At 33.2% G+C, this 27,010-nt stretch overlaps 2 protein-coding genes across 5 annotated transcripts in view; one reads left to right on the top strand and one right to left on the bottom strand.

Moving 5' to 3' along the window:
- Nucleotides 1–7,599, top strand: part of LOC106053620 (PAN2-PAN3 deadenylation complex subunit PAN3-like) — a 40,956-nt gene extending 33,357 nt beyond the window's left edge. The window contains exon 18 of the mRNA XM_056037155.1: nt 754–7,599. Coding sequence (XP_055893130.1) covers nt 754–903 — 150 coding nt within the window. The 3' untranslated portion in view covers nt 904–7,599. The remainder of the gene's footprint in view (nt 1–753) is intronic.
- A 14-nt stretch (nt 7,600–7,613) lies between these two features.
- Nucleotides 7,614–26,646, bottom strand: LOC106053621 (glutathione S-transferase C-terminal domain-containing protein-like). 4 transcript variants are annotated; one of them, XM_056037157.1, is made up of 16 exons: nt 26,529–26,646; nt 25,753–25,860; nt 25,575–25,633; nt 24,662–24,859; nt 21,087–21,275; nt 19,699–19,734; nt 19,428–19,498; nt 18,566–19,301; nt 16,833–17,056; nt 13,385–13,451; nt 13,136–13,232; nt 12,713–12,828; nt 11,442–11,576; nt 10,975–11,181; nt 9,529–9,592; nt 7,614–8,447 (listed from the first exon to the last, which is right to left on the bottom strand). In XM_056037157.1, exons 4-16 carry the CDS (start codon nt 24,833–24,835, stop codon nt 8,308–8,310), a joined length of 2,256 nt encoding a protein of 751 aa, XP_055893132.1. In that variant the 5' UTR covers nt 24,836–24,859; nt 25,575–25,633; nt 25,753–25,860; nt 26,529–26,646; the 3' UTR covers nt 7,614–8,307. The 4 variants fall into 4 exon arrangements, with proteins under 4 accessions (XP_055893132.1, XP_055893134.1, XP_055893133.1 ...); XM_056037159.1 differs by lacking the exon at nt 25,575–25,633; XM_056037158.1 differs by lacking the exon at nt 25,753–25,860 and having other exon boundaries at nt 26,529–26,630.
- Nucleotides 26,647–27,010: the final 364 nt, after the last annotated feature.

Below are 27,010 nucleotides of genomic sequence, written 5' to 3' on the forward strand. Positions count from 1 at the left end.
ACAAGATAATCTGTTCTACCCTTCCAAGTCATTCATCCTTTTGTTTTGGTTTCCAAACTGTTTGATAGAGTAACTTGAACATGCCTTCTGAGTTTTATTGCTTTTGGGAATAAAAAGCCAATCTCAAAGAGGCCAATAATATTCTTTTGTAGAGGTCTCCTAATTTCTAGGACTTGAAGCTAGTTCAGTGTTCAAGCATCACATACATTCAAGAAAACTAAGTATTCTCTGGTTGAACAGAAATTTGTAAAGATTCTTAATTACAAAAACATTTTTTTTTAGATTTAAATAAAAAGACCAAACTTATAAAAATATTTTTTACAAATACTCTAATTGTTTTAACTTTAAAAAAAAACAAACAAGAAACATTTTCTTTTGGGTCTCTATTATTACAGATATACTTTTTTAGTAAAAGTTCTTAATTTCATCCAACTAAAACATATAAGAAATGTAGCAATGATTGTTGATCAAGACTCTTGTTCTCCAACTAAAACATATAAGAAATGTAGCAATGATTGTTGATCAAGACTCTTGTTCTCCAACTAAAACATACAAGAAATGTAGCAATAATTGTTGATCAAGACTCTTGGTCTCCAACTAAAACATATAAGAAATGTAGCAATGATTGTTGATCAAGACTCTTGGTCTCCAACTAAAACATACAGAAATGTAGCAATGATTGTTGATCAAGACTCTTGTTCTCCCACTAAAACATCCAACAACTCTAGCCATCAATGATCTTGTTCTCCCCAGTTTGATGCTGGTGTTCCAGAGAAAGTGCTCTTGGTCTCCAGAGATGAAAACAGCATGCTTGTGGTGTCCTACTCTGAGCTAAAACGCTGTTTCCAGTCGTGTTTTCAAGAGTTGGTGTCCCAACATAACCAAGCCTCCTCCTTTTCTTAACAACGCCATGTAAGTTGTACAACATGTGTTATTGCCTGAATTCTGAGAAGAGAACTCTTTAAGATGGAGATGTACTTTTCTAACTGCATACACATCTAATGTCACAGTTCTTTTTTTTTTTTTTTTTAAATAAATCAGGGATTACTTTTCTTTCTAGTAATTTACAAAAGTCTTTTGAAAAGAATTCTACCTAAGTTTCATATGTGCTCACATAGTGTTTTGTTAGTTCTTAGAATTCCGATGAGTCTATTTAGTGAGATGTTACTTTCTACACAGCATTGTGCAAAATATGTATTTTTGTACTATAGAGTGAGCTGGAGCTCTGTTTACTTGATATGTATGTATACCTAACTTTCACTTCTGTGACTGTGTGATGCCTTGACTGATGTACTAGTAACTGAATTCTTTGGTTTACACTGTCTGGTTGCATATTTATCTCATTGGGTTAGTCTTCAATAGCAACTGGCCATTTGGAAATCATGTAGGAATATTAATAATCCTAGACTGATAAAGCTTATACAGCTTTTATAGCTTGAAAAAGTGGTAAAGTTAACATTTTTAAGTTGAAATGCTTTGTCCTTTATTTGTGGGTCAAGGCTTTACTCTCTCTTAAGATTGTTTTCACTTGTCAATTGTTTTTAACCATGTATGCAAAAGTAAATGTTTACTTTTTTTTCTTTCTTGACACATTTATGTCTGGAAAATATTGTTTCAAATATAAAAGATTTGATTAGACTAATAGCAGACAAATGTTTTCTTTTTTAATATTGAGAGTAGGCACTTCAATTGTGTACTAAGTAAAATGATTACTAAGAAGTCAAACAAAACAAAATGAAAATTTTACTTTAAAATGTGGGGATTATTCATGTTTAAAATGTAGCTAAATGTGTGAGATGTTTATGTTGAATATGTAGCTAAATGTGTGAGATGTTCATGTTGAATATGTAGCTAAATGTGTGAGATGTTCATGTTGAATATGTAGCTAAATGAGTGAGATGTTCATGTTGAATATGTAGCTAAATGAGTGAGATGTTCATGTTGAAAATGTTTGTTAAAGATGTGCATTGTGATACACTTCAAGTCAAAACTTTTACATAGTCGTTAATGATAAGAAAATGGCTCTTGTAACTCATTACATTGAACCCTATATACTGTGAATTACTGTGGAAAAGCATTCAATGTCTTAACACCCACTTAAAACTGAACCATGTTTTATAAACAAGCTGTTTCCTTAATATGTTGAAGAAATTGTTTTTTTCGCCACTGGTACATTATGTATATGCTATAGTTTCCTACTATCCATGCCATTATGTCAAGATGATCTGGGATGTGAAATGTTCTTTTAAAAAGAAAACATAAATCACTCCAATATAGTAGAAGTTTGATGGTAATTTGTTTCCTTCGTTACAATGATGATTTGATTCTTTTTTCTGCTTAAGTGTTTTCCTAAAGGAATTACCATATTTCTTAAAAGTGCAAAATTGTTTAAAATTTAAAATGAAAAACAAAATATATCTGACCATTATTTCTATTGGCTGTTTTCACAGCATTCCCCTTTTGTTTTTCTTAGATTATTCCATTGAAATTTGACAATGGTTAAACATTGATGATAAAAGTCATAGTTTTTGTTACCTGTTAATTGTTACATTTAAATTACTTTGCTCAGCTTACACACTAAACATTTTACATTATACATAGAGCAATAGTTTCTTTAGTCTGTGATTTCCACAAGTTTCCTAAGGAAAGTTTCTGAGATTACTTAAAATGCACATTGTTCAAGCGTTTTGATACAACAGTGGATTTCATTTAATGGAACATTTTGAAACACTAAATTTATATGTGATTTTTTTTCCTTTTGAAAATCATAAATCCATTTGTATGAATATATAATTTTATTGTAGTAAAAACTTATCAAATATATATATAATTATACAAGACTAGAAATAAGGATCAACTTACATCTTATGTGTTGGTTTTTTTTTTACGACATGTTCCCAACAAATATTTTATGAAGTACAAAGTGTGAAGTTTTCAAAGGCAAAAGATTTTTAACTTTGGTCTTAAATTTTTAAAGTGAAACTTTATTTTAAACATTTTTTATGATTTAATGTACAGATATTTACATATCCTAGTCTTTGGAAATAGCTGTAAGAATTACTTCATTTATATCCTTTTAGTTGATAGAATGTCTAATAAGGCATTCCATTTGCATACTGGAACCTGAAGGCTGGAAGGCAGTTTTTGTTTTAACAAGCACCTAAAAGAAAAGTTTGTTAAAACTAGTGTTTGGGTAAAATGGTGGGATTTCCAGATGAAAAGAATGCATTGTAAGATATATTCATTGTTAGCAATTTATTTCCTAACTTTGAGGCAGGAGAGAGTAAGAGCATTAGATATTAGTCTCTATAAATCTCTATGATTCTAGAAATACACCGAGATGACTTTTTGTGAAACCTTTGGATGTAACGCACAATAGACTACCCAAGAATGTGTTCCAAAAAAACATTTCTCATCAAGCAATGACTTTCTTGTACCATGTTTGCATTAATTATGTTTACAAAGTAAACTTTAATACTTAACCTTTTTCATGTAAAAATCTGGCAATTCTTGTAATCTATCCCCATTCAACTCTAAATATTTAGGTAAGTGCTGCTGTTTCATTCATTTAAAAAAACAAAAACAACAGTTAATGCTGTTAAATGTTTGTATAAAAAACAAGAATGTATTCAAAATGTTTCTATTGTCTCTCAAATTGTGTATTAGCTGTAAATATTGTGGATACTTTTTAATTGTATGAAATGCCTAGAGAATTGATTCCCACCAGGCCTTTAATCAAGTTTTAAAAAATATATTATTGTATTTCATTTTGTTGTTGTTTGTATTGTTTTTTAATTCCTATAGGCAAACTTGTGTATCAATTCTTAGTTTTGTTGTTTATATAAATGTGAAATAATGCAAACTAAGAAATTTTCTTTTGATATATTTAAATAAAGAAACCAAAATATCCTTTTCATATGTCAGCATGCAGTTAATCATTATTTCTATAAATGTACTGCCATCAGTTTTGTTGACTAAAACTAGGGAATATTATTACAACAAACTATTTCCTTTGAAATGTGTTATGACTTTGTCTACAATTGATCCAATTGTTACTTACTGTTGCCTAGTTCATGTTTTGAAGAGTGTTCAGGTTTTGATGAAGATCACTTGATGGTTTTGAGACGAAGCTGTGAACTGGATGCATAACTTTGTACAAAAAGACATTCAGTTTGATGGATGCTGTATTCATACAACCTCTCTCTCTCCTCCCCCCCCCCCCCCAATTCTTAGACATGCTTTTTTCTTTTCAATTTGGCAATTCATTTCATGATTGTATTTTTGAAAGATGGGGTCTTGGGGAAGGATGAAGACCTGTTGTCATGGAGACATTGTGTACTTAGAGGTTTTGTTTTATTGGTTTGTTATCTTGTTTTATTGAATTCATTTTTATTGTGCATACTGTTTTATTGTATAAGTATATTTAGTAGGCCAGTTATTGGATATATGAGTCTGTGATCACATGATGGTCTGTACACATACTAACAGTGTCCTGTTTCAAAGAAACTTTGGTTCAGAGGGGAGATCTTAAAGTATCAACTAGTTGAAGTACTTTCGCAAATCAAATGATGTTATAGAGTTATTACTCTTATGTTGTTTTTTTATTTTGCTTGAAGCACAACCCCCCTCCCAGCAACTAGGAAACATTTGTTTTTAGTCATCAGTTGTAGCTTATATATTTAAAAGACCTCACGTTTTGAGTGTAAGTCATAAGTTGTATGATTTGAATGGTATTTTGCTGGAGTTTGATGACAATGACTCCTAAGCTCATTGGATTCTGAAAATGAAGTTTTTAACATGAACAATAGGGAGAAAATATGTCTGTTATTTGTTCCATATTCACTTCTTAGAAGGGTATGTTTATTGTGTGCAAGTGTAACAGTAAGATTGGTGAAAGAGCAGACACATATGAGCCTAAGTTATTTTTTTTATCTGTATTACTTTGGTTAAAAAATGTATAGACATATTTAAGATAAAGCACAGAGATGTTATAGCTTGTAGTATTGGTTCTTAAGAAGCTGAACTAGTGTTTTATGAAGCTGTGCTTTTAGTGACATCGTGGACCAAAATTTTGTTTTGAAATAAAAGATTTACACTCGATTTTTCTGATGTGACCTAGAAGCTAGCTAGTTTTGTTTTAAACATTTTGTAAGCATTGCTTTATTTTGTATTTGATGTAACTAAATGTTTCAACTATGTTCAAAGTTTCATTGTACTTTGATCTGATGGCAGTTAAGTGATGAAGGGTAAACGATGTTTTGATGCAGCCATTTTGATTGAGCCGTTTTGTCACAAAAGGCTCTGATGATAATTCATAAAATTGTATAATAATCATTGTTTTGTTTTTTCCACTACACTATACTACAGTAGCATACATTAACCCTCCCCCCTTGTCCTGAAAAAAAAAAGGTTAAAAAATTTCATGAATGCATATTGCAAACTATGAATGGCTGCCTGTTCGTGTGGTAAGTGCTTAGAACATGTCTCCTGTGTTCAAATCCTGCCCAATGCAATCCTTGCTATCTAGTGGGGGGTTTTGGATGTAATAATCTTCATTTCTGAGGGAACATGTGAAACGTACAAACTATGAAAGGTCAGATTTCTACCTGGGACCATAATACTGACATGCTTTCTCCACACACATCAATTATACAAGCATCAATTATACAATAATATGCAGGGTTTGTGAAACACAGGATGACATCATTTTTATCCTTTTTTTTTTTATTTGAGGAACTATCAATGAAATACATTATTTTTGTTTGCACTAAAGATTTATTTCTATCTATTGTTTCATTTTGATTTTGACACTATTAAAATACACACACACACACACCTATGTTAGTGACTTAACAATAATTACACAAGAAACTTAAATCCCAAATTTAATGGACATTGGACACAAATAACTATTGTAACAATAAATATGTTTGAACACAAACACACATACAAAACATAGATTTGCATAAAATAATCATATATAATGTGGCTTAATCGTTTCACACCAAAACGGCTCTGTCAAAATGACAATCATGCCAATACATCCGGCTTCAAGGTTTAGCTGATGATTCAAAAAATTGATTCCACATTCATTGTCAACGATTTACTTGAATTTCCATTAATGTTTATTAAACCATTGCGAAATGAACATGGTAGTGTAAGGCAATACTGTAACATTGAGGAAAATGTAGTTAGCAGGTATTGATTTTTTAGATGAGAATCTTAATGAACTGAGTTTAGGGTCTCAGTGCTTAACTCTTCAGGTTATCTTATTATTTAAAATGACAGTTTTTTTTGTTTTTATTTAATTATTCTTTTATGTTTTTTTTTTCTTTTTAATTCAATGTTGGATTATATAAACTTAAATGTGGTGATAAAGTTGTTTTGAAGGTATTCTCAGTTGTTTGAAGGCAAGTTTGTTCCCTTGATTGACTTTTGTCCATGACTCCAATCCTGAGAGCAACACAATCACAAATGACGTAGGACACTCTGATACTTTGGTTTCCCCCTTTTATTGATTTTGTTTGATCTGACTTTGACTTATCATTTTTAGTTTTGTACTAATTCATGGCATGTCTGGTTTAACCAATGTACTAGTGTTTCTATTTCTTTGAAATTGTTTCCATGGGTCCACAGGAAGAAGTCACATCTCATTTTCTCTACCCCGTCTTTTAGTCCATGTTGACTTTCAGTCATTAGTAGATTTTTCCCACATTGAAATGATCTTAATTAGTAGCACAAAATGGTTTCAGATCTTGGTGCTGCTGTGATCTTAGATTGTAAATTTTTCCATGCCAACTAAATATCTTAATATTTTTAAATGTGTTCATTTATCTTGCCCAGACATTCTTCCAGTGGACTTTCCCTTTGTGTATGACTTTGAATTGTATGCTTATAGATATGCAGTGAGTTTTGCAGTCATCACATGGCCATTCACTTATGTTTCCAACCACTGTCATGGCAGCTTTGTGTGTCTGTTTGAAATTTTGTTTTCTGAAGTGTGCCTAAATGTTGGTTGGACTTTTTTTTTCTAGATATGCATTTGTGTGTTATGTTCCCTTACTATAGCTTTTTGGGAAAGAATTCACTTTTTTTTTTCAAATGGACCTTCATGATGGTTGACTCAATGAGGGTAAATTAAGCAGGTCTTACAAAATTGAGAAAATGAAAAAAAATCCCCCCCCCCCAAAAAAAAAAAACTTGAGCTACTAGATATATCTAGTTAAGGACATTTTGTATGTTCCCTCTAATAAATTTTTCAACTTTAGGAAGGCAGTTACCATTATTATTTCACTTTTTCTAAGAACTTGTTAGTAGGATTTTACTAAACAAAAAAGGTTAGTCCAACAATTGAAAATGTGAGTTAAAAGTATAGCTAAGGATTTGTTTGTTATTTATTTATCTCATATCTCATGGAAATTCTGATGTTACAACCTAATCTGTGCTTAAATATATTGGCTATGGTGAAAGCTTGCTGTGGCAACAGATGAAGACTTATTAATGTTATGATGTCTTGTTATATACTGTCACTGTTATTGTAAATATTGAATTCTTATGAACTTGAACTATTTTTATGAAGAAATAAAACATTCAAACATGTGTACCCGTGTGTGTACCCGTGTGAACATTTTATTGAAGCGTGATAAAAAAAAACAACTGTCAGATATCAATTTAAAATTATAAAACAAAATAATACAAAACTATATACACAATATCAATTTAAAACACAAATGCTTATCTAATGGAAAGAACTCCAGTAAAGGACTAAAAATTGGTTAATTTTTTGTATTGATTCATGCCATTTCTATGCCAATGACTAATTGTGCGAAGTTTCAACTTGCTCTGAAAGTGTAGGAGAACAAGGTCCCTACTTTTGACCAGACAGTGAGTTCATACAATCTTTGTCAAACTGATACTGGAAGAAGAGTAGAACTGATGTTTTTTCAAAAGCAGTTTCCTTAATTCAAGAGTAAAGAGCTGACATCAATACCATACATGGCAGATGTGTGCTGAGCAAAAGTTGTTTTTTTTTTAAATAGATGCGGAAAGGGGGGGGGGGGGTATATTTTGTTAAAAAATCAAATTACAAAACAGATTTAGACAGATGATGGAAAAAGCAAGAAGTTTTCCCCCCCCCTCTTAATACTGCATTATCCACATCACTTGTATTCTGAATACCATTCAAGTCAACAAAGTTTTCTAATATGTAAAAACTAACAGTAATTAGTTAATAAAATAGAGCTAACAAAATTCAGTTCTTTGTTGATTTCTTGGCATTGAACATTCACTTATGAGAATTGTATTTTCCTAGTCATTAGGTTTGCCTATCAGTAAGTTATTCTTAGGTGTACAGGAGAGCGGTTGAAGTGAGGTCAGGGTCACAACGTATCCCATCTGCTGAGCATACTGAAGCCTGTCTGTGTCTATCAAATCCATACAGAGGTGACCTTGCATTGTATTGAATATAAACAAATTAAAATGCACTTAAAGTTACATAGGTCAATCCTTGGCAAAAAAAAAAAGGGGGGGGGAGAGAGAACTTGTATAGCTTGAGAAAAGTGAAATGAGTGTTAAAAAGTGTTCTTTGATTAGAATGGTCATTGCTAATAAATAAATTGTCTAAAGTAACAATTCTGTACTGTTGCCTAGGCTGCAAAATAATGTCTAAGTAAAAAACAACAACTGCACATTTTGAGTTTAACTAGAAATAATGAGCTCCTTCTCATACCAGACAACTCAAGCAGAGTTGAACAAAGTTACCTCCACTTTCTTTACTTCATCTGAAGTTCTTGAATTTTATACAAACAAGAACCTAAAATGTTTTTGTAAATTATAAATGGCAAAAAAATTAGATAATAAATACCAAAACAATGTCTTTGAAGCCTAAATGACAAGTTTTATCTCTGATAACTTTAAATGTGAGTGCTTAGAAAGCATTGGGAAAGTTTTTAAATTGTCAAAAAGTCAGTGATCACTTTTGTGCTGGCAGCATAACACATTTAGTATCAACACCTGGCCCATAGACCTTGACCTCTCAAAATGAAGGTTAACTTTTTAACAAATGTAGTACTTCATTAAACTACAATAAGCCCTGACATGCTTGTTGATTTATCATCTGGATAGACAAATAGGAAAACATTTGTGGGCATCGCTTGGCTGAAGACCACATGGTCTAAGGCCAAATAGTTGTGACATATTCACCTCTGCTTGGGGTCAACAAAAACTAAGGCCAAATAGATGTGACATATTCATCTCTGCTTGGGGGTCAACAAAAACTAAGGCCAAATATATGTGACATATTCACCTCTGCTTGGGGGTCAACAAAAACTAAGGCCAAATAGTTGTGACATATTCACCTCTGCTTGGGGGTCAACAAAAACTATGGCCAAAGACTGCTGCCAGTGAGGGCTGGGGAAGCCTTTTCAGTAAGCAAGGCATTTACTCTCAAAGACTTTCAAAATCATGCTTTCATTCTATTTCTTAATTTTGTTTTTTTCTTTAAAAAAAAAAACAAACTTTCTATCCTACCTCTCTCTTTTATAGTAATGTTGTGTTCTGTCTGATCAGCAGCATGACCCAGTGTCAGATACTCCTAGGAAAAAAAAAGACATAATGCTAGACCTTTGAACTAAATTAGTTTTGATGTACAAGCATAAGAAGCAATATCTCAAGAGCCAATGTAACGCAGGTGTGAATCCATGCTCAGTGTCACATTATATTGCTGTGCTAGTAAGATCAGTGTCTCCATGCTCAGTGTCACATTATATTGCTGTGTTAGTAAGATCAGTGTCTCCATGCTCAGTGTCACATTATGTTGCTCTGTTAGTAAGACCAGTGTCTCCATGCTCAGTGTCACATTATGTTGCTGTGTTAGTAAGATCAGTGTCTCCATGCTCAGTGTCACATTATGTTGCTGTGTTAGTAAGATCAGTGTCTCCATACTCAGTGTCACATTATGTTGCTGTGTTAGTAAGATCAGTGTCTCCATACTCAGTGTCACATTATATTGTTGTGTTAGTAACTAGGTAAATGTGTAAAGAGCTGAAACTTGTATCTCTTTTCTAAGAGGGTTTGTACAACACACAAGGCTGGGAAAGATTGGGTCATGTGTACATCCCAACATGAGTAGAATAAATGAGAAATAGATCAGCTCTCACCCAAAGTTAAAAAAAAAACTATGCCTGTTACAAGCAATCCCAACAAGGCCAGAACCAGACACAACAGAAAGAAACAAAACATGTTACAGAAGCTAAAAATAGGGACTAGTGAGATTTTTCCTACTGGATCATTACCAGTGAATGCCCACCATGTCCTTCAGAGCTGCATATTTTATCCCGACGTCTTAACACTGTCCCCAAAACCCCCCTAAAGACAAAAAAACAACATATGGAGAGCTGCCAGATCTGGAAAGCACTGTGCAGTTCAACTGAACCCTCCAAAATATAATAAGAATGAAGAAGAAGAAACAACATGACAAATTGGGTCGTGAACTACAGAAGTTAGAGTCATGATTTAGTAACAGAGTTTTGGGGACAAAGTCAAATTCTGATACAGGCTGTTTAAAATTTTTTAGCCTATCCCTGAGTCAAGCCAGTTGATTAAGTTACTGACATTTATATGTTCTGGTCACATAACTCTCAACTATTGACCAAATAAACAAGTGATAATTACCTTATCTGACCCATGGACTTCAGTTTTAGAAAGAAAATGTTATAAATTAGCAACATCCAAAAACTATACTGTCCAACAATAAATCTTACCACAAAGAAAATATTCCAAAATTCAACCTTTTTTGTTTAAACAATTTTTTTTTTAAACTATTAAATCAGAACAAAATTATTTTTTAGCCTGCTTTAAAGTAACAAATGGATATTTTGTTAGGTAAGGTGCTACTCAACTATTACAAAGTTATTCATATTTGGAATTTGAATAGTCCTTTGCTTTGACAGTAAATACTATTAATTGTATATTTACCTTATAAGTCACAGCATGTTGTATAAACAGCTGACTACGAGGGTAGCTCATTAAGTGGGTTTTCTGGATGCTGCCATAACAACAAGGGCATACCACAAAAGATGCCTGAGCGTCTTGACAGAGTTGTAGAACCATGTCTGTTGCTGATCCACAAGCATGCAGAGAAGTGCCCACATCAAACTTTCCAATGAAATAATCCAAATTGCACTAAGGAAAATTACAAAGTTGGGATGACTTGAACACTAAGCAAGGGAAGTAAGTGATAGCATACTAGTTCTTAAGTTCAATAATTATCTGACATAATTCTAGGTGTGCTAGACATTACTATAGGAAATAAAAAAGTAATCAACAAGATCAACTTCTTGCTAGACCTCAACATATCCTTGTGAAAATAGTTATAAAGTCAACTTCTGTTTCCTAAAAAGTCAATAATGTTATACTCTATATATATTACTAATTGCTTCTACCTGGTAAAGTGTGACATTTTGAAGTCCAAGGGAAGTAATCCTAGAGCAAGCTTTAAGCAGTGATTCCTCTTTATTTTCCACCAAAAAGACATTACACTCTTGCAGAAGGTAAGCCATCAGAATACCAAGGTGACCCTGAAAGAGACAAAATACTTATTTAAATACATCAACCATCTTATACATTAACTGTTAAAGTGTTTAAAGCTATTTTTTCTGAATAATGTTTTTTCTTTCTATATCTAATCTGATTACTTCATCCTTAAAACTAAATGTATAATAAATTTAAAAAAAGGAAACATTTTTACCATGCCCCATTCCCCCTCTACCCTAAAAAAAAAAATCCTGGTTTAGCTCATGTATAAATCTAGTACCAGTATATAAAATTGTGGTTTGGTGATACAAATCCAGACATGGCAACTTTAAAAGTCAGTAGTCTAGTCTAAAATACTGGATCTAGATATATGGTGTTTCCCAAACTGTGTTTTGCTGAACGCTAATGTTCCACATAGCTGAATAGGTGTTCCACGAACTACAGGAATAATTAACTAATAGGCCACCATGTGAATTCATCTCTTTAAAAAATAAGCTAAGTGTTCAGCTAAATACTCAATGTGCAAAGTGTTCCATTAAGGAAAACATTTGGGAAACACTGGGATGGAAGCTTCTAGGATGGTGATAGGCCTAGAGATAAGGACTTAGAAGACAGTGTGCAAAAATGTTCTAGAAATCTATTTATTTATTGAACTCTTTTAATGAATACATGCAGGGTACCCACTAGCGTATGCTGTTCATGATATAGATTGTCTAAGCCTCCAAACCAAATTTTAAGAAATATTTTGAAAAATTTAAACAGTAAAACGAGTATTCCCTGTATGGCCAATCGCTAATAATTCGTTTCTCAAAGATATACATAAACTTTCAAATTTCTAGGAAAATCATTATAGCCGTTTTCGAGATCCGTGACCATGCAGTTTCAGGTTTTTGTTTTTTGAGCCCATGAAGACTTAGCAAGTTGATAAAAGGAATTGTAAAATAATAACTCTCCTTAATGATACCTAATGATGTTTTCTACTGACGTTTAGAACTTGATGTTTTCTACCAATGTTTAGTATGTGATGTTTAATACTTGATGGGTTTTTTTTTTACTTGATGTTTTCTACTGATGTTAGTACTTCTTGTTGCTTACTGAAAGTGATATTTACTCACTGTCATGACTTGAGTAAAAAAAAAGGGTTTGAGCTTGACAACTGGTAAAATCCAGTGCAACTTACACCACCACTGCAAAAGTCTATCAGTATGTCTCCTGGTTTGGCCAGAGCCTGTACAGCTGTAGCTAGATTCTCCAACTGTTCACATTTTCGAAACATTCTGCTCTCGGGAACATCACCTGACAAGTAAATAGCATTCAAAATGTCCCTAAAATATTTTATTTTTCAGAGGTTCATCATTCTATAACCTGTGAGACAGACTGAGTAAATGAAACAATTGGAATGACCGCATTAGTAACAACAGCTAAGAAACATTTAAAAACACATCAAGGGTAACTGCAGATAAATAATATTAGGAATGACATCAAGAGTAACAACAGCTAAGAAACATTGTAACACATTGTTGTAACTAAGCCTTTGACTAATTTTAAGAAAAAAAAAATCCCTTAGTAAAGTTTTATTCAGCATATAAAAGTGAGTGAAAACCTTCTTTAGGGTGGACATCTGCTGGCAGACAGGACCAATTTAAATGCACTTGATCTCCACAGGGATGATCTCCCCTCAATGGTGTAACATTACTGTCCTGCGGAAGATATAAAATTAGTTAACTGACAAAACAAACATTGTTGCCTTAGTTACTAAAATAGACACAAATATTTTAATTACACACTTCATATTAAAATTTTTAAGCTCTTTAATACTTTTTTAACAGTCTATTATTAATGGAAATAATACCTTTAATTTGGTCAGAATATCAGCAATATCTGATTTGAGGGCTCGATGTTTCATTTTAGCACATCGACTGCAATAAGTCAAGCATAAAAATGTTGACATATGCACTATGCAAAGATGCATTAATATACTTTGATTAAGTCAATCAACTCTATCTAACTATCTATCTTGGCTAATTATTAAGATTCTATGTATTTTTTCCCCTCACTTATTGTTGCTATATGAAAAGTTTTGCAAACATGCCCCATTTCAAACAGTGATGACAATGTAAAGATTGTTTCTTCCCCCTAACTAATATGGCCAAAAAAGATAACAAAGATATAATATCATGGTCCCCGAGGGTTGTATCTTTTTTTATTCCATTTTTTTCTAAACAAATTAAATATTAATAATGCTTAGAGTAAATTTATTAGAAAAACATTAAAGTTTTATGGGTGTACAGTGGTTGAGTTCATGTGTATCAACGTTTACTTTGAGTTCAAATCTAATTAGTAGATAAGTAATGAACATGCAGGCAGAACACTTTCTCTGGTGAACTGCTGTCTTAAGAAACAAATAAACGTCTATTTTTTAACAAGTCTCAAAATAGAATTTTGTGTATGAATGCTTTAAAAAAAACTTAATGAGTAGAATACTCATATCTAGGCAGTGTGCAAATTACAACAAATCTTCTTTGGTCAAATGAGATGAGAGCTAAAGATAGACAATTAAAAGGAAACAATGCATTAAGATGTAAAGAAAAATAGAACAAAATACAAAAGACTACTCTAACAAGAAAAAGCTTCAGGATGATGCAGACTCTGAAGAAGCAGCTAATAATATTCTCTTAGCAATGAATGTAGTAGATCAATGTACCAAGTCTAAATATCAATACAATAGTGCATGGGCGTAGCCAGGATTTTTTTTCGGGGGGGGGGGGGGAGGGGGGGGGGGATTTTTTTCTCCCCCCCCCCCCCCCCGACCCCCACCCCCACGGAAAAAAAAGTATATGTCTTTATGTGTGTGTGTGTACATAATCTTTATTACATTCTGATCCTTCATTCTTTCGGAAGACGTTTATTGTGCCCTAGAATAGGTTCTTCCATGAGTTAGTAAAAAATTGTAACCCCGCCGCCAAGCACTATTTCTGGTATTGAAAGCCAACAAAATGCATATTCTGAGGTATCTACAATGCATTTTCCTGCTATTGAAAAGTTTTATTTCAAAAACCTAATGTGCTATTCTTACTGACTTAGATCCTCACGCGCCGTTCGGAGCATTTGACGTCAAGCTGTTTCCATAAAAATCTGTCACTGGTAATGTCTGAAGCCTCATCCCACCCGCCATGAGGACCTCCATGAATGAGTGGCGTCTGACCCTTCATTCTTTCTACTCTAAAATAGGTACTTTCTGGAGTTAGTGAAAAAATTGTAAACTCCCCGTGCTTGCTAGCAAGGGGGTCTGGGGAGCGCCGGGAGCTCCCCGAGCGCGGGGCTATGCACTATTTCCTGTATTGAAAGCTAACAAAATGCATATTCTGAGGTATCTACAGTTATTTCAAAAACCTAATATGATATTCTTACTGACTTAGACCCTCCCGCGCCGTTCGGCGTATTTGGCGACAAAAATCTGTCACTGCCAATGTCTGAAGCCTCTTCCCACCTGCTCTGAAGACCTCCATGAAAGTGTGGCGCTAAATTGTACTAGGATCTCATTGCAACTCTTCTTATGCGCAATTCATTTTGTCGGAGAACATGTCCAGCAAACCTCATGCGTCGCTCTCGCACAATCTTACTAAGGGGTCGACTCCCAGTTCGGCATAGGATTTCCTTGATTTAGACCCGATCTCTATAACTGACTCCAAAAATCTGTCTTAGCCATCTTTGTTGAGCCACATTTAGTGTTTTTCAATTTCGGCAGATGGCTATTCACTGCAGTTTATTAATGGAGCCCAGCCACTGGTAAAAATGTGTAACCTCTCTTGAATACGCTCTTGGAATTAAGTGACTGTAGTTTGCTTTAGAAAAGAGAAGTTTTATTGTCAAAATCATCTGTTGGGGGTTTTCCACCTCAAAATGCTCTTTAGGGGGATCTTAAACTCAAAATCATCTGGAGGGGCTTTAAACTTTAAAAAAAAAGCCTTCTGTAGAAGAGGGGTTTAAACTCAAAACCCCCGATTGGATTGGCTACGCTCAAATAATTTTAGTGTGTAATTTGCTTTTTTTTATATTGAAGAGGTACTTTTAGCATCAAACCCCTCTGAATGGGGGTTTAAACTCAAAACCCCTTTTGGCAACGCTCATAACATTTTGAGTGCGTACTTTGCTTTTTTTTTTCTTACACTGAAGATGTATTTTTTATCCTCAAACTCGAACCCCTCTGGTAGGGGTTTTAAACTCGAACCCCCCCCCCCCCCCGGTAGGGGTTTTTAAACTCGAACCTCCCTGGTAGGGGGTTTTAAACTCAAAACCCCCTGGTAAGGGGTTTTAAACTCAAAATCCCTTTGGTTCTGCTGGGGCAAGTGATGGTTTAGTATTAAAATCTCAACTAAAATAAACAAAATCAAAGCAAAAAATCAGTCACTAAATTCTGACTCCCCCCTTCGGGGGTGGGGGGGGGGGATTTCATTTCGGGGGGGGTTTGAACCCCAAAAACCCCCCCCTGGCTATGCCCATGCAATAGTGAATGAGTGAGAATTGAAGAGGAAGCTACTTCAAATAGGGTACTGCCACTATTAGAACAGGCATATCTACAAGACAAATATACAAAATACTTTGTAAAAAATGACAATACCTCCTTTCTTCATCTTATACAGCAAGTATTTTGCTCTAACTAATCAATGTTTTTGTTACATCTCCCCAGCCCAAGAAAACATTCTGGTTACTTTAAGAATTAAATCTACAAGACTTCAAAATATTCTAATGATAGCCCTTTAGATCTAGACCTAGAGAATGGTTCCTGAACATTAATTTATGAAACTCTTCAATGAATATACCCAAGATTTGAAGATGTAGAGACTGTTGATTATAAATATTTTCTAGTTCTCTAGCCAAATTAAATTATTTTCGTTTTAAACTTTTTAAAATTATAATAGTCAAACCAGAGTTTTCCCAGTGTGGCCAACAAGCTAGTAATTCTTTTACAACGATATACATCAACTATCAAATTTCTAGGAAAATTGTTAGAGCCATTTTCGAGAATAGGGTCCACTCACCCTTTGCCGAGATTCCATAAAGGAGTGACTTGAAAAGAGGTATTATAAAAATGAATTTAAAATATTTTTCAGTGGAGTCCCAATTACACAGATGGATCATTGAAATGTAGCCCCATTGTAAAGTGTTTTCTGTGTTTCTTGAGGAAAGTATCACTTCACTTTTATTCCTCCAGGAGACCCCAGCAAGACATTACAGCAGCAACAAGCAGGCCATAAAGTGAACAGAAAGAAGATAAAACAGTCTGCTGTTTGTCTAACCTTAACTCCATTTCATCATCATCAACAGCAGACGTACTTTCCACTGCCAGTACAAACATCTCATCAGCTCCTGCAGTTGATGGATGTGTCACCAAGCGTCCAACCTCCCAGCCCAAACTTTCACTAACACCGACAATGGTAGATAGGGTGGACATGTGGGTCAACCATGACATGATAGCAGGCACATAGTGTCCAAGATTAGAGCTGTTGAAGTCTAGGGCTTCCTGGTTGTCATAATTATACAATTATTGTAATATTAATATATCAGAAGTTTAAGACCTTATGAATGAAGACTAAATAAGAGAAGCATAGGTCAAATGACATTTATAATAATAAATAAATAAAATTTTAATTTCATTAAAAATGGGTTATATTTTTTTTTATATTTTCTGATTTCAAAGATATCACATAATACATATTTAACAAATATTTTGACTTGTTTTCTAAATTTTCTTTTTTTTTTAATTGAAATGCCATGAATTGCCTATAAGTTTTATTAAAAATAGGATTTCATACATTGAAATCTAGGTAAAGGCAAACCACATAACATTGATCAAAGTTAAACACAATGTTTCTTATTTTGAAAATATTTTAAAGTGCTGATTGAACTCTTTGATTTGATGATGAATAATAAGTAGTTTTTTTTATATTATTGAACACTCAATATTTTGAAAATTGAGACAGTTCAAGGCAGGTAAATAAATATAGTTTGGTTTATATATTAATATGAGAGTAGGAAATGAAATAATGTAGGCATTCTTGAAACAAAAATTGAACTCAATAATCTAGCTCTTACTCATATAATTGACTGCAATATTCAATATTCAAACATTCCTCAAATTTTTAACACACTAAATAATAATATAGAAATTATATGTAAATTGTAAAATGTTAATATTTTTAACAATAATAATGGCAATGTCTTCGATTCCAAAGATAAGGATGAATGCAGCAGTGTTTCACTGCAAAAAAATGAAAACTACAATTGAAAGATTGTTTAAAATTCCTCACACTCTTAAGATACTCATATGTTATAGTTATTATGTCTAATTATTCATTTTTAATTAAATTGTAATATTCAAATGTTAATATTTTGAAAACATATTTGAGACTATATTAGCATAGCTTCATTCAAATAACTAGGAATAGAAAAATTAAGTATGTTAATGACTAAAATAGATGTAGGATATAAATTAGTTGAAAAAACAACGACACACTAACAGGTCTCTATTATTTAGTCAAAAGAAAACCACGCCCAATGTTGTAACATCTATAAAGCTTTTTTTTAAATGCTATATGGCCACACAACCAAAGGTAAAATTTGTGTAAACTTTTAAGTACAAAAAATTTAGCTTGAAATAAAGCAATATCAGAAAAAAAAATTTTTTCATGTTCGATTTGTTTTAAACTAGAGGAATCTTGTTTTAACTCAATTTACATAAAAATATCATAAACTGATTTCCAAAGGTTCAATTGCTTTGAGTACATTAATAAGCTGAAAACTAATAAAGTGTGATGCAGTTAAAATGATTGGTATAAACTGCTACAGAAGCTGATATGTAACAATTCTGAGACATATTCTTATTTTTATTATTAGAACTTTTTTATTGCAGGTGTTCCATTTACAACTTAAGTGTTTTGTGATAGCACAGAGAAAGAGATACCTCAAAACAATGTTTCAGTCAAAGTTGTCCTAGTACAATGAAATAATGAAAAGCAAACCAAGCGCTCACCAAAAGACAGTAGAAATAAACAAAGAGGATGAGGTCAGCTAATGTCATCTCTATACCCTCTGTGTAAGTATGAACATACTCAACATCTTGAACTGTAAGTGCCTCCAACAAGTTACAAATGTCTGAAGTTAAATCAAAACAGGAATTTTCAGTGTCTCCATTGTGATGTTGAATTTGTATGTCTTTACAATCTTTTCCATCAGAGAGATTGCAGGAAGCTCGATCAGAAATTTTTTTTTCTTTCTTGACAGCTCTAATGTCACCTAATTGTTTCTTGATTCTCACTCTACGAATTCCATGCTTCAAATGAACAGCTTGCTCTAATATCACACCAGAGTTATCTGTGGTCACTTTGAGAGCCACTTTTGCAAGATGAGGCAAAAAATTTGAATTGTTTACATTGAAACCTCTTTGGGTGTCATTAGTCTCAGCATCAGTCCTATCATTAAACTCAGCATTAGTTCTATCATTAACCTCATCACTTATTCGGTTGCCAATAGTTTTATTGACTGGACTTAGCGCTGTACAATCTTCACAAGAATAAAATTCATTTTCTAATCTCTTCAGATTCAAACCTTTCTTTATGCACTGAATCAAACTCTTTTTTATTCTATTTAATTCAGCCCTGCGTTGTCTGTTATCATTGTGAACTCGACACTTTTTATGAAAGTGAGATTCCAGCTTCAGGAAATGGCAGGACAGTGGTAGTTTTTGATTTTTTAAATCTTTGGCATCTCTGTAAAACAAGCAAATATGGTTATATAATTAAATCTGTATATGAAAAGACAAAATTTGAAAAGAGAAATTTTAACTACTCTTAAGTGAGGATATTTTTGGTATTTACAACCACACAATGTCTTACTTGGTTGAGTTGATCAGTTCTAAAATAGACTGTGCCAGATCCACTTCACAGAGCTTAGTCCAGCCAGATACCTTCAATCATATACAATAAACTTAATAATTCTTTAACATTTGAGGAAAAAAAAAAGGTTTATTTATTACTTATAAGAAAATAGCATAAATGTGCAATGATAAAAGATTAAGATTAATCTCTTTAAGGTTCTATTTTGCTATTGCAGAGCTTTCACTAGTGAGTTAAAATAGCACCAAATATCTAAATTACTATAAATTACCTCAGCACACATCTTCATGCTCCCTTCTCGGAAACCCTGTGGGAAAAAAATAAAGAGTCAACATTTGATCTATAAATCTGAAAATCTATTGTTCTAATGGAAGAGAAGAGGGGAGGGTGGGGGGAGGGATAGAGAAAAACAAAATGAAAATGGTGATCATTGTATTGTCCCTTCATGTCACTGAATTGGTTTTTAAATCATCAAGTAGTATATCAGCATCAAATAGCAAGTCATGCCAGTAGATACAGGTTATTTATAAGTGTATGAAATCAATTGAGTTCATCAAATAGTAAATTGTTTGCCAGCCTACTTAAGTGAACATGAATGTCACAGTTATTTCTCGCTGATTAGAATTCCTAAAACTTGTACTTCCTGACAGAAATGTGAATACTATGCACAGCTTGTACTTTAGAAATAAACAAACAAGTAGCTTAGTTGTTAATTCAAAGACATCAGCTGGAATAATAAACAAAACAATAACCAGTGCTGAGAATCACTTATAAGTGTAGCTAGTCCAAAGAATTGCATTTACTCAGATTTTTTTCTCTTTTTTTTTTTAAACATATTTAAAGCTGGCCCTTAAAGTTTCCATCTTTCTAATTGTACAACACCATAAACACTGTCTAGCTGTGTTTCCCAAACTTTTTCTTTAATGGAACACTTTGCACATTCTGAGAATTTAGCAGATCACTTTGCTTATTTTTTTAGAGAGTTTAATTCATGTGGTGACCTACTAGTTAATTATTCCAGTAGTTTATGAAACACTGCAGTTAGGCATCCAGCCACGCCATGTATTTTTATAGTGCAATGTGGATTGCACAGACCAAAACCACTCTTTAGGCCAAATGTCAACCACAGTGGCTCAGTAGTCTGAGACAGCTGTGGACAGCAGATGGCTGTAGGTTTTATTTCGCAGTTTCCATCTCATGGAATTGCTGCCAACTAAGGCTATGAAGCCCAGTCCGCCCCTTGACAGTAAATATAATTCTTTACAAAAGCTTCAAGGCGTAAAATCAGTCAATAAGATAAAAGCATTCATAATATGTGACGTAAATCCTAAATATGGCGCTAATCCTGGTTGCTCAAGTGAAAAATCTAGAGATGATTTAAGATTCACTTTATCTTCTTCTTCTCAATCAGAATCATTGCCTTATTCAGTATTGTAATTGTCCCATGCTGTAGCATGTATATAGTCGTCATAAGCCCCCTTATATCATGGCTAAGTTCTGGTAGATTAGCAAATAAGAACTACATCGCAACTTAGTTCTGGTTGGCAGACAGGAACTCCATCTTGACTAGGTTCTAGCTGGCAAAAAAGAACTGAATCATGACTAAGTTCTGGTTGGCAGACAAGAACTAAATATAAAGTAAATACATGTAACAATTACCAGAACATCAATCAGTTTGAGCTCAGGGAACGTTTTGTCTGCCTCTTGGACTATGTGGCGGAGTAGTACACATAGACCAGATCTAACCAGTGACATGTGTGGCTGGTAGAGAGAGGGTAACTGTACATTCTGTACCAGTGAGGGCACATCAGACCATGGAGAAAACTGTATCTTTAAGTCTGTAAGACACTGGGGAAAAAAATGGTTAAAATATTGCTTTAAAGAAAAGTGCTTTAAGAAAATTGTATCTAAAGATCAGTAGACACTGAGAAATGTTGAAACTACTGTTTTTAAAGTGCAATTAAACCTTATTAAATCATACTTCATTTTATTGTTTGGCTTTTTTTTAAATAAAAAAAAACTTGTATATTGTTTAAACTAGGGGTGCACTGGATAGTCACTCCGGCTTTGGCTTCTGACGAATATTCTGTCATTTTTCACTATTCTGCAATATTTGGCTTCGGCCAAATATCACTGCCGAATAGTAAACCAGATAGTAAAAACTACAGCGTAGTACCTATATTTTTTTATTAATATTGTAGACACCTCTACGCTAAGTCTTTTCCAGATAGGCCAAATGGAGGTAACACTTAAATATTAAAACAACACAGGTGAAAGGCAAACAATATAAAGGTAGTCGACGCTGATAAACGATGTCCTACAAGAAGTTTAATACTCAATGAAGGAAATTGTTGAATGTCTTCAAACTAAATCTCCACGTCAATAAAAATATACCAATATTCATAAGTGGACATGATTTAGTAATGTCAGTTCTGAAATCCATTGACGTTTGTGTTTCAAATAAAAGAATTTGCTTTTAAAACTATGACTATGCACCAATATCTTTTAGTACAAAGACAAGGCGTGTTAATCTAAATAGAAATAAACTTTACATTATAAATTTGGATTACATACATAGCAGCGATGTCTGGCACATTTTAAAAGCTTGTCTTGACCTTTGAGTGGTCTAGTAAACATGTAATATTCCTTAACTACGCCACGCTGATAATCTGTCTAGATGTACAGGTATATCTCCAGAGGTAGAGATGAGCAACCCCAACCCCCTTTTGATTGTTTAGTCCACAACATTGAGTTCACAGATAGACATGTTAACACAGTCAAGAGGTCACATCTTATGAGGGATGTGAGTTTGTTTACTTGGAGAAGAATTTTTATTAGGGGGCTGGACTACAAGCCATACCTCTAAAAGGTTAACCTTGTATCAGTTTGTTTATTTGGAGATAGGTTGTCAATCAAGGGTCTGGACCACAAGCCACACCTTTTATACTGTTGACCGGGTAATAAGTTTGTTTACTTTAAGTCTCAATTAGGGGGCTGGACTACAAGACAAACCTCTACAATGTTACTAAGATTGCTAACTTGGAGGTAAATGTCAATTATGAGGTTGGAAAAAAACACACGTACAAAAAATGATTTTTTGCAACCCTAAAACCAAGAGTATATTATTAATAATAAATATATATTTAATAGCTTAGTAAGCTAGGAACTAATTTTAATGTAGATACAAATAGAAAGGATCTGTGTATATTAGCATAGAAGACACTGACCAGAGGTATCTTTAAAGGAGGGCTCAAAAGACTCAACACCCCTAACTTCTTGCTTGTTTAATCCATGACAATTAATGTATTGATAAACATTGACCATTCTTAAGCCAGAATGGATTAACGCAAATTGCTAAGACATATTGACTCTGTCTAGAGGTCACTAGATAATGACACTAAGTTTGTTTACTTGGAGAGAAATGTCAATTAGGGTGCTGAACTACAGGACACACCCCTACAAGTATTTTGTTACACAAGCCACGGGTATAAAAGTGGGTTGTAAGGACCTTTAGTAAATTGGACATCAATAATAATGGCTGATAAAAAGTCATTACTTATATGGCATTACTTTAATGTCAAAAAAATGGACATCTCTAAAGCAGTTTGCAATGCTTGTAAAATAGAACTATCACGTGGTAAACCAGGCAAAGCTAAAGACTTCTCAACCACCACTATGATAATCATCTACACTCGAAACACTCAGACTTATTCAAGAAAATGTGCCACTACGTATACGAGCTCCAGTGATTCGTCAAGCCTCACACACAAGCAGCAACCAGGGATTAAAGAGGTCTTAGAAAAGCTAAATTGTGGGATATTAATAGTGATAGTGCTAAATCCATTCACTTGGCCATAGCAAAGATGATTGCAACTGACATGGAACTTTACCAAGTAGTTAAGAAATCTGGATTTATTGAACTTTTAAAAGTACTGGAGAAAAGATACACTGTGCCTAGTCGCAAATAGATTGTACTTAACCTTGGAGAGATTTACACTTTAAAACCAAGATTGCACTTTACCTTTGAAAGATTTACATTAGTTACATATAAGTTTATATATACTACATGGGTCATACCACATACTACTTTACAATTGGTGGCCTCATATATAAACACACACTATCTCATGTTACAAAGATTAGTTTACGATAAGCATATCTGTTATAAAATGCTTTTAATTTTAATTTATCAATCAGTAATAGAGTTTAAAGCAAGAAGGTAAATAAAAGAAAAAAAAAATATGGATGTTATTTAGAAGATTTGCAAAGTTTTGAGTCATGTAGGTATTCGGCTCCGGCCGAATATCAAATTTTACTATCCGGTCATATCTGGCTCTGACCGAATATCAAAAAGTACTATCCGGTGCACCCTTAGTTTAAACATGGCTACACGTGAACTAAATATTTAATCCATTTCAAATTACTTAGCAGCGTATTTCTTAATAGCTCTCAACTGTATTGAAAACTAAAAAAAAAATTGAAATTAGCTTTAAATGAATGTTAAGTAAAAAAGAAATGAACAAGAAATAATACTGAGTTAAATGACCTTGCACACCCATGTAAAGCCTTTTCTGGACAGTTTTTAAGCTACAGAACTTTTCTTTATAAGTTTTAACTCTCTAAACTGTAGGGCATGAAATTTCTAAACTGTGGCAGCATGAGGTCTTGTAATGATTAAGTACATTTTAATATAAATTAAATTTCAATTTGTCAACTAGAAAAATATTCAAAAGTAGTGATAGTTAACAAACCAATTTGAATATCATCAAATTAAAAGATCATCAATATGGAGCTCAACAAGAAATTATGAAAAGATTTTAAATAAATTGTTTCATATGAAGAAGTTCAAAACAAAATTTTAGTTGATAACAATCTAATAGATCTCAAAACCATGTCCTGTTCTGTTTTGGTACAGAAATAAATAACATGACTATGTTCAGTCTTATTCTTCCTTCCACATCCCTACAAGTGCAGATCTCCCAAATGTTAAGTTTTCATTAATTTATCTATCTGGATCATAGCATGTTGAGAGGGCTAGTTACCTTTTGTTTCATGTTTTTTTCTTTATAACAATTCAGAGCTTTCAAGATAACAGCTTAGAGACTTCCCAAGCCTCACAAAGATTTTAAACCATTGTCTAATTAGTTAATCCATTAACCAAAAGCTGATCATTTTCCAAAACCCATAAATATGTAATAAAAAGTAATTTAAGTACAAATATTTTGAGGAATCACCTTTAATTTTAAAGAACAACAATTGGATGAATTCCTGTCAGTGACAAAGACTAACTCAAATTGATGAGTCTGGCAGTAGCGAATGAGGAAGATAATGACAGTTGATGACAATGAACAGTGCAAGGTACTGCCATCAGCTGACTCATCCCCGTGTAAGTAGATTTTGGCCTTCATTTCTGGATCTGTATTTATAATAATCTGTGAATAGGGAGCATCAGAACTTTTAAAAAGACAAATGTTAATTTACTAATTTAATGTACGTGAACAGTTGAACTTTAATTAGCATTTATGAAGAACCTCTTTAAGAATCAATAATGGTGAATTTTGGAAATAATATTAAGTTTCTGTGGTCAAGAATTTAGATTAATAAATGTTTTGTGTGGCTAGCAAGGAACAATTGATTTGACTTTCTCAAGCAGAGACAGTGAGTCAGACACTTTGATTTAATTGATTGAGGACAGTTCATATCTTAGAACTACTTAAAATGTTTTATAAGTTTCTGACATTATTCAGAAAGGAAGATTGTTAGATTATTTGCCCATGGCAATGCCTCCAGCAGACGGCAAGGGATGGAAATGGGCAAGGTTTGAACTAGGATCCATCGATGACCATCAATTTGACCATCATGACCTATAGCCAGTTTCTCTCCCATACCACACGACCAAGCAGGTGACAGGTCTAGATTTACTGATTTAGATCTAGATACGTATACTTATGTTACTGTAAAGACTAATTCTATTTCTATTAAGTCCCAGATCTAAAAGTTAGATCTACAAATTATTGAAACTTCAGCATATGTATGTGCTTAACATTTTATAGTCTATATAAATATATAGAATAAAATCTAGATTCTAGATCTAAATACAATAAGATTAATAAATGGCAGGTGGCCAAAACCCTATGTAAATGTTACCTTTTTTTAAAATAAAATTAGTTTAATAAGAAACATGACCATGCCGAATAGTCTCAGTCCTAAAGTAAAAAAAAAATATAGATATATGTATTTGTTTTGTTGTTATATTATATTAAATCGAATCATCATCAAAAGTAAATTGTTACTATATTTTTTTAATGAAAATAATTTTATATACCGTGTATCCAAGATCTGATAAAAATTTAAATAATATTTTCTTAGGAGCACTTTAACTGGCTTGTCAAGTGTTATAAATGCTGATCAGATTGTACACCATCTGAAATATCTAGAATTTAAGAAAAAGAAAACCTGTGGTTGTTTTTTTAACATTATGATGTACGAAAATCGTGTCCAATATATCCTCTACCAGCTGTAAATCACATTGACTCTCAGAGAGCATTATATTGCTTACTAGGGAATTGGGCAGTCAGTAAAGGAATATTTTAGCAATGAATTTTTATTGTTAATGATAGTAAATTAATGCCATGGTAGTTAATAGAGCAGTTGAATGTGTCGCCTTTTTGTACAGGGGTGTAGTGATGGTGGTGTCCCAGCATTATAAACTAAATATAAGTGAAGAGATTTTTTAAAACTTCCATGACTTCTTCTGGAAGAACATCAGATGTTGGTAAGTCATTAAGTTCAAGCTTTGGGGATTTCAGCAGGATACTTTTAATACTTGTCAAAGACCACCCTTTTGCCAGTAAAATGGGAAATTAAGTCAACAGTTCTTAGAGGTGCCATGGCCATACTTTAACTTAGTACCCTTAGTAGATCTACTACTAGTAACTAGATCTAATAATAGTTAATACTATCATTATAATGAGTACTAGAGTCTAGATCTAGATTCTAGCTAGATCATCCAGACTAGTAAGTATATTACTATATAATCCAAATATATATTATAATCTAGATCTATTATTATATACAATAATAAGAAACTCCAAAATTTACACAATTCTTTCTGGGTATGAACTATGATGGAATCTAGATTCTAGAATCTAAGATTAATTTAATTTTTTTTAGACCAGTTTTCGAGTCGGGGGTTAGGTTGCACTGACCTATGTTGATCTCATACAAGTTTACACGACCTTGACCAGGTATTTTGGCCGATTCGGTGGGGTAAGGGGGTGATTGCATGTATTGCCCTCCCCACTCTAGCCCTCTGAGTGGGGGGCGGTCCTATTTTTATGGAGAAATCACAGTTTGTGAACAAAATTAGTTGAATATCTATATAATACATAATGATATGTGAACCCATTTGTAGGCCCTATATTATGTCGCACCACACTCTAATATCATATTTTATCATTAGTAAATATTAAATAAAAAAAGGGTTGTACCAGGTGGGAGGGGCGATACATGCAATCGCCTTCGGCCCATCGTACAAACCAATACTTTTTCTTTTTGTATTATAGTTTAAGAAATTACACAAA

The sequence above is a fragment of the Biomphalaria glabrata genome, chromosome 8 (genome assembly GCF_947242115.1).
Source record: "Biomphalaria glabrata chromosome 8, xgBioGlab47.1, whole genome shotgun sequence".
In the NCBI taxonomy this organism is placed as follows: Eukaryota; Metazoa; Mollusca; class Gastropoda; family Planorbidae; genus Biomphalaria; species Biomphalaria glabrata.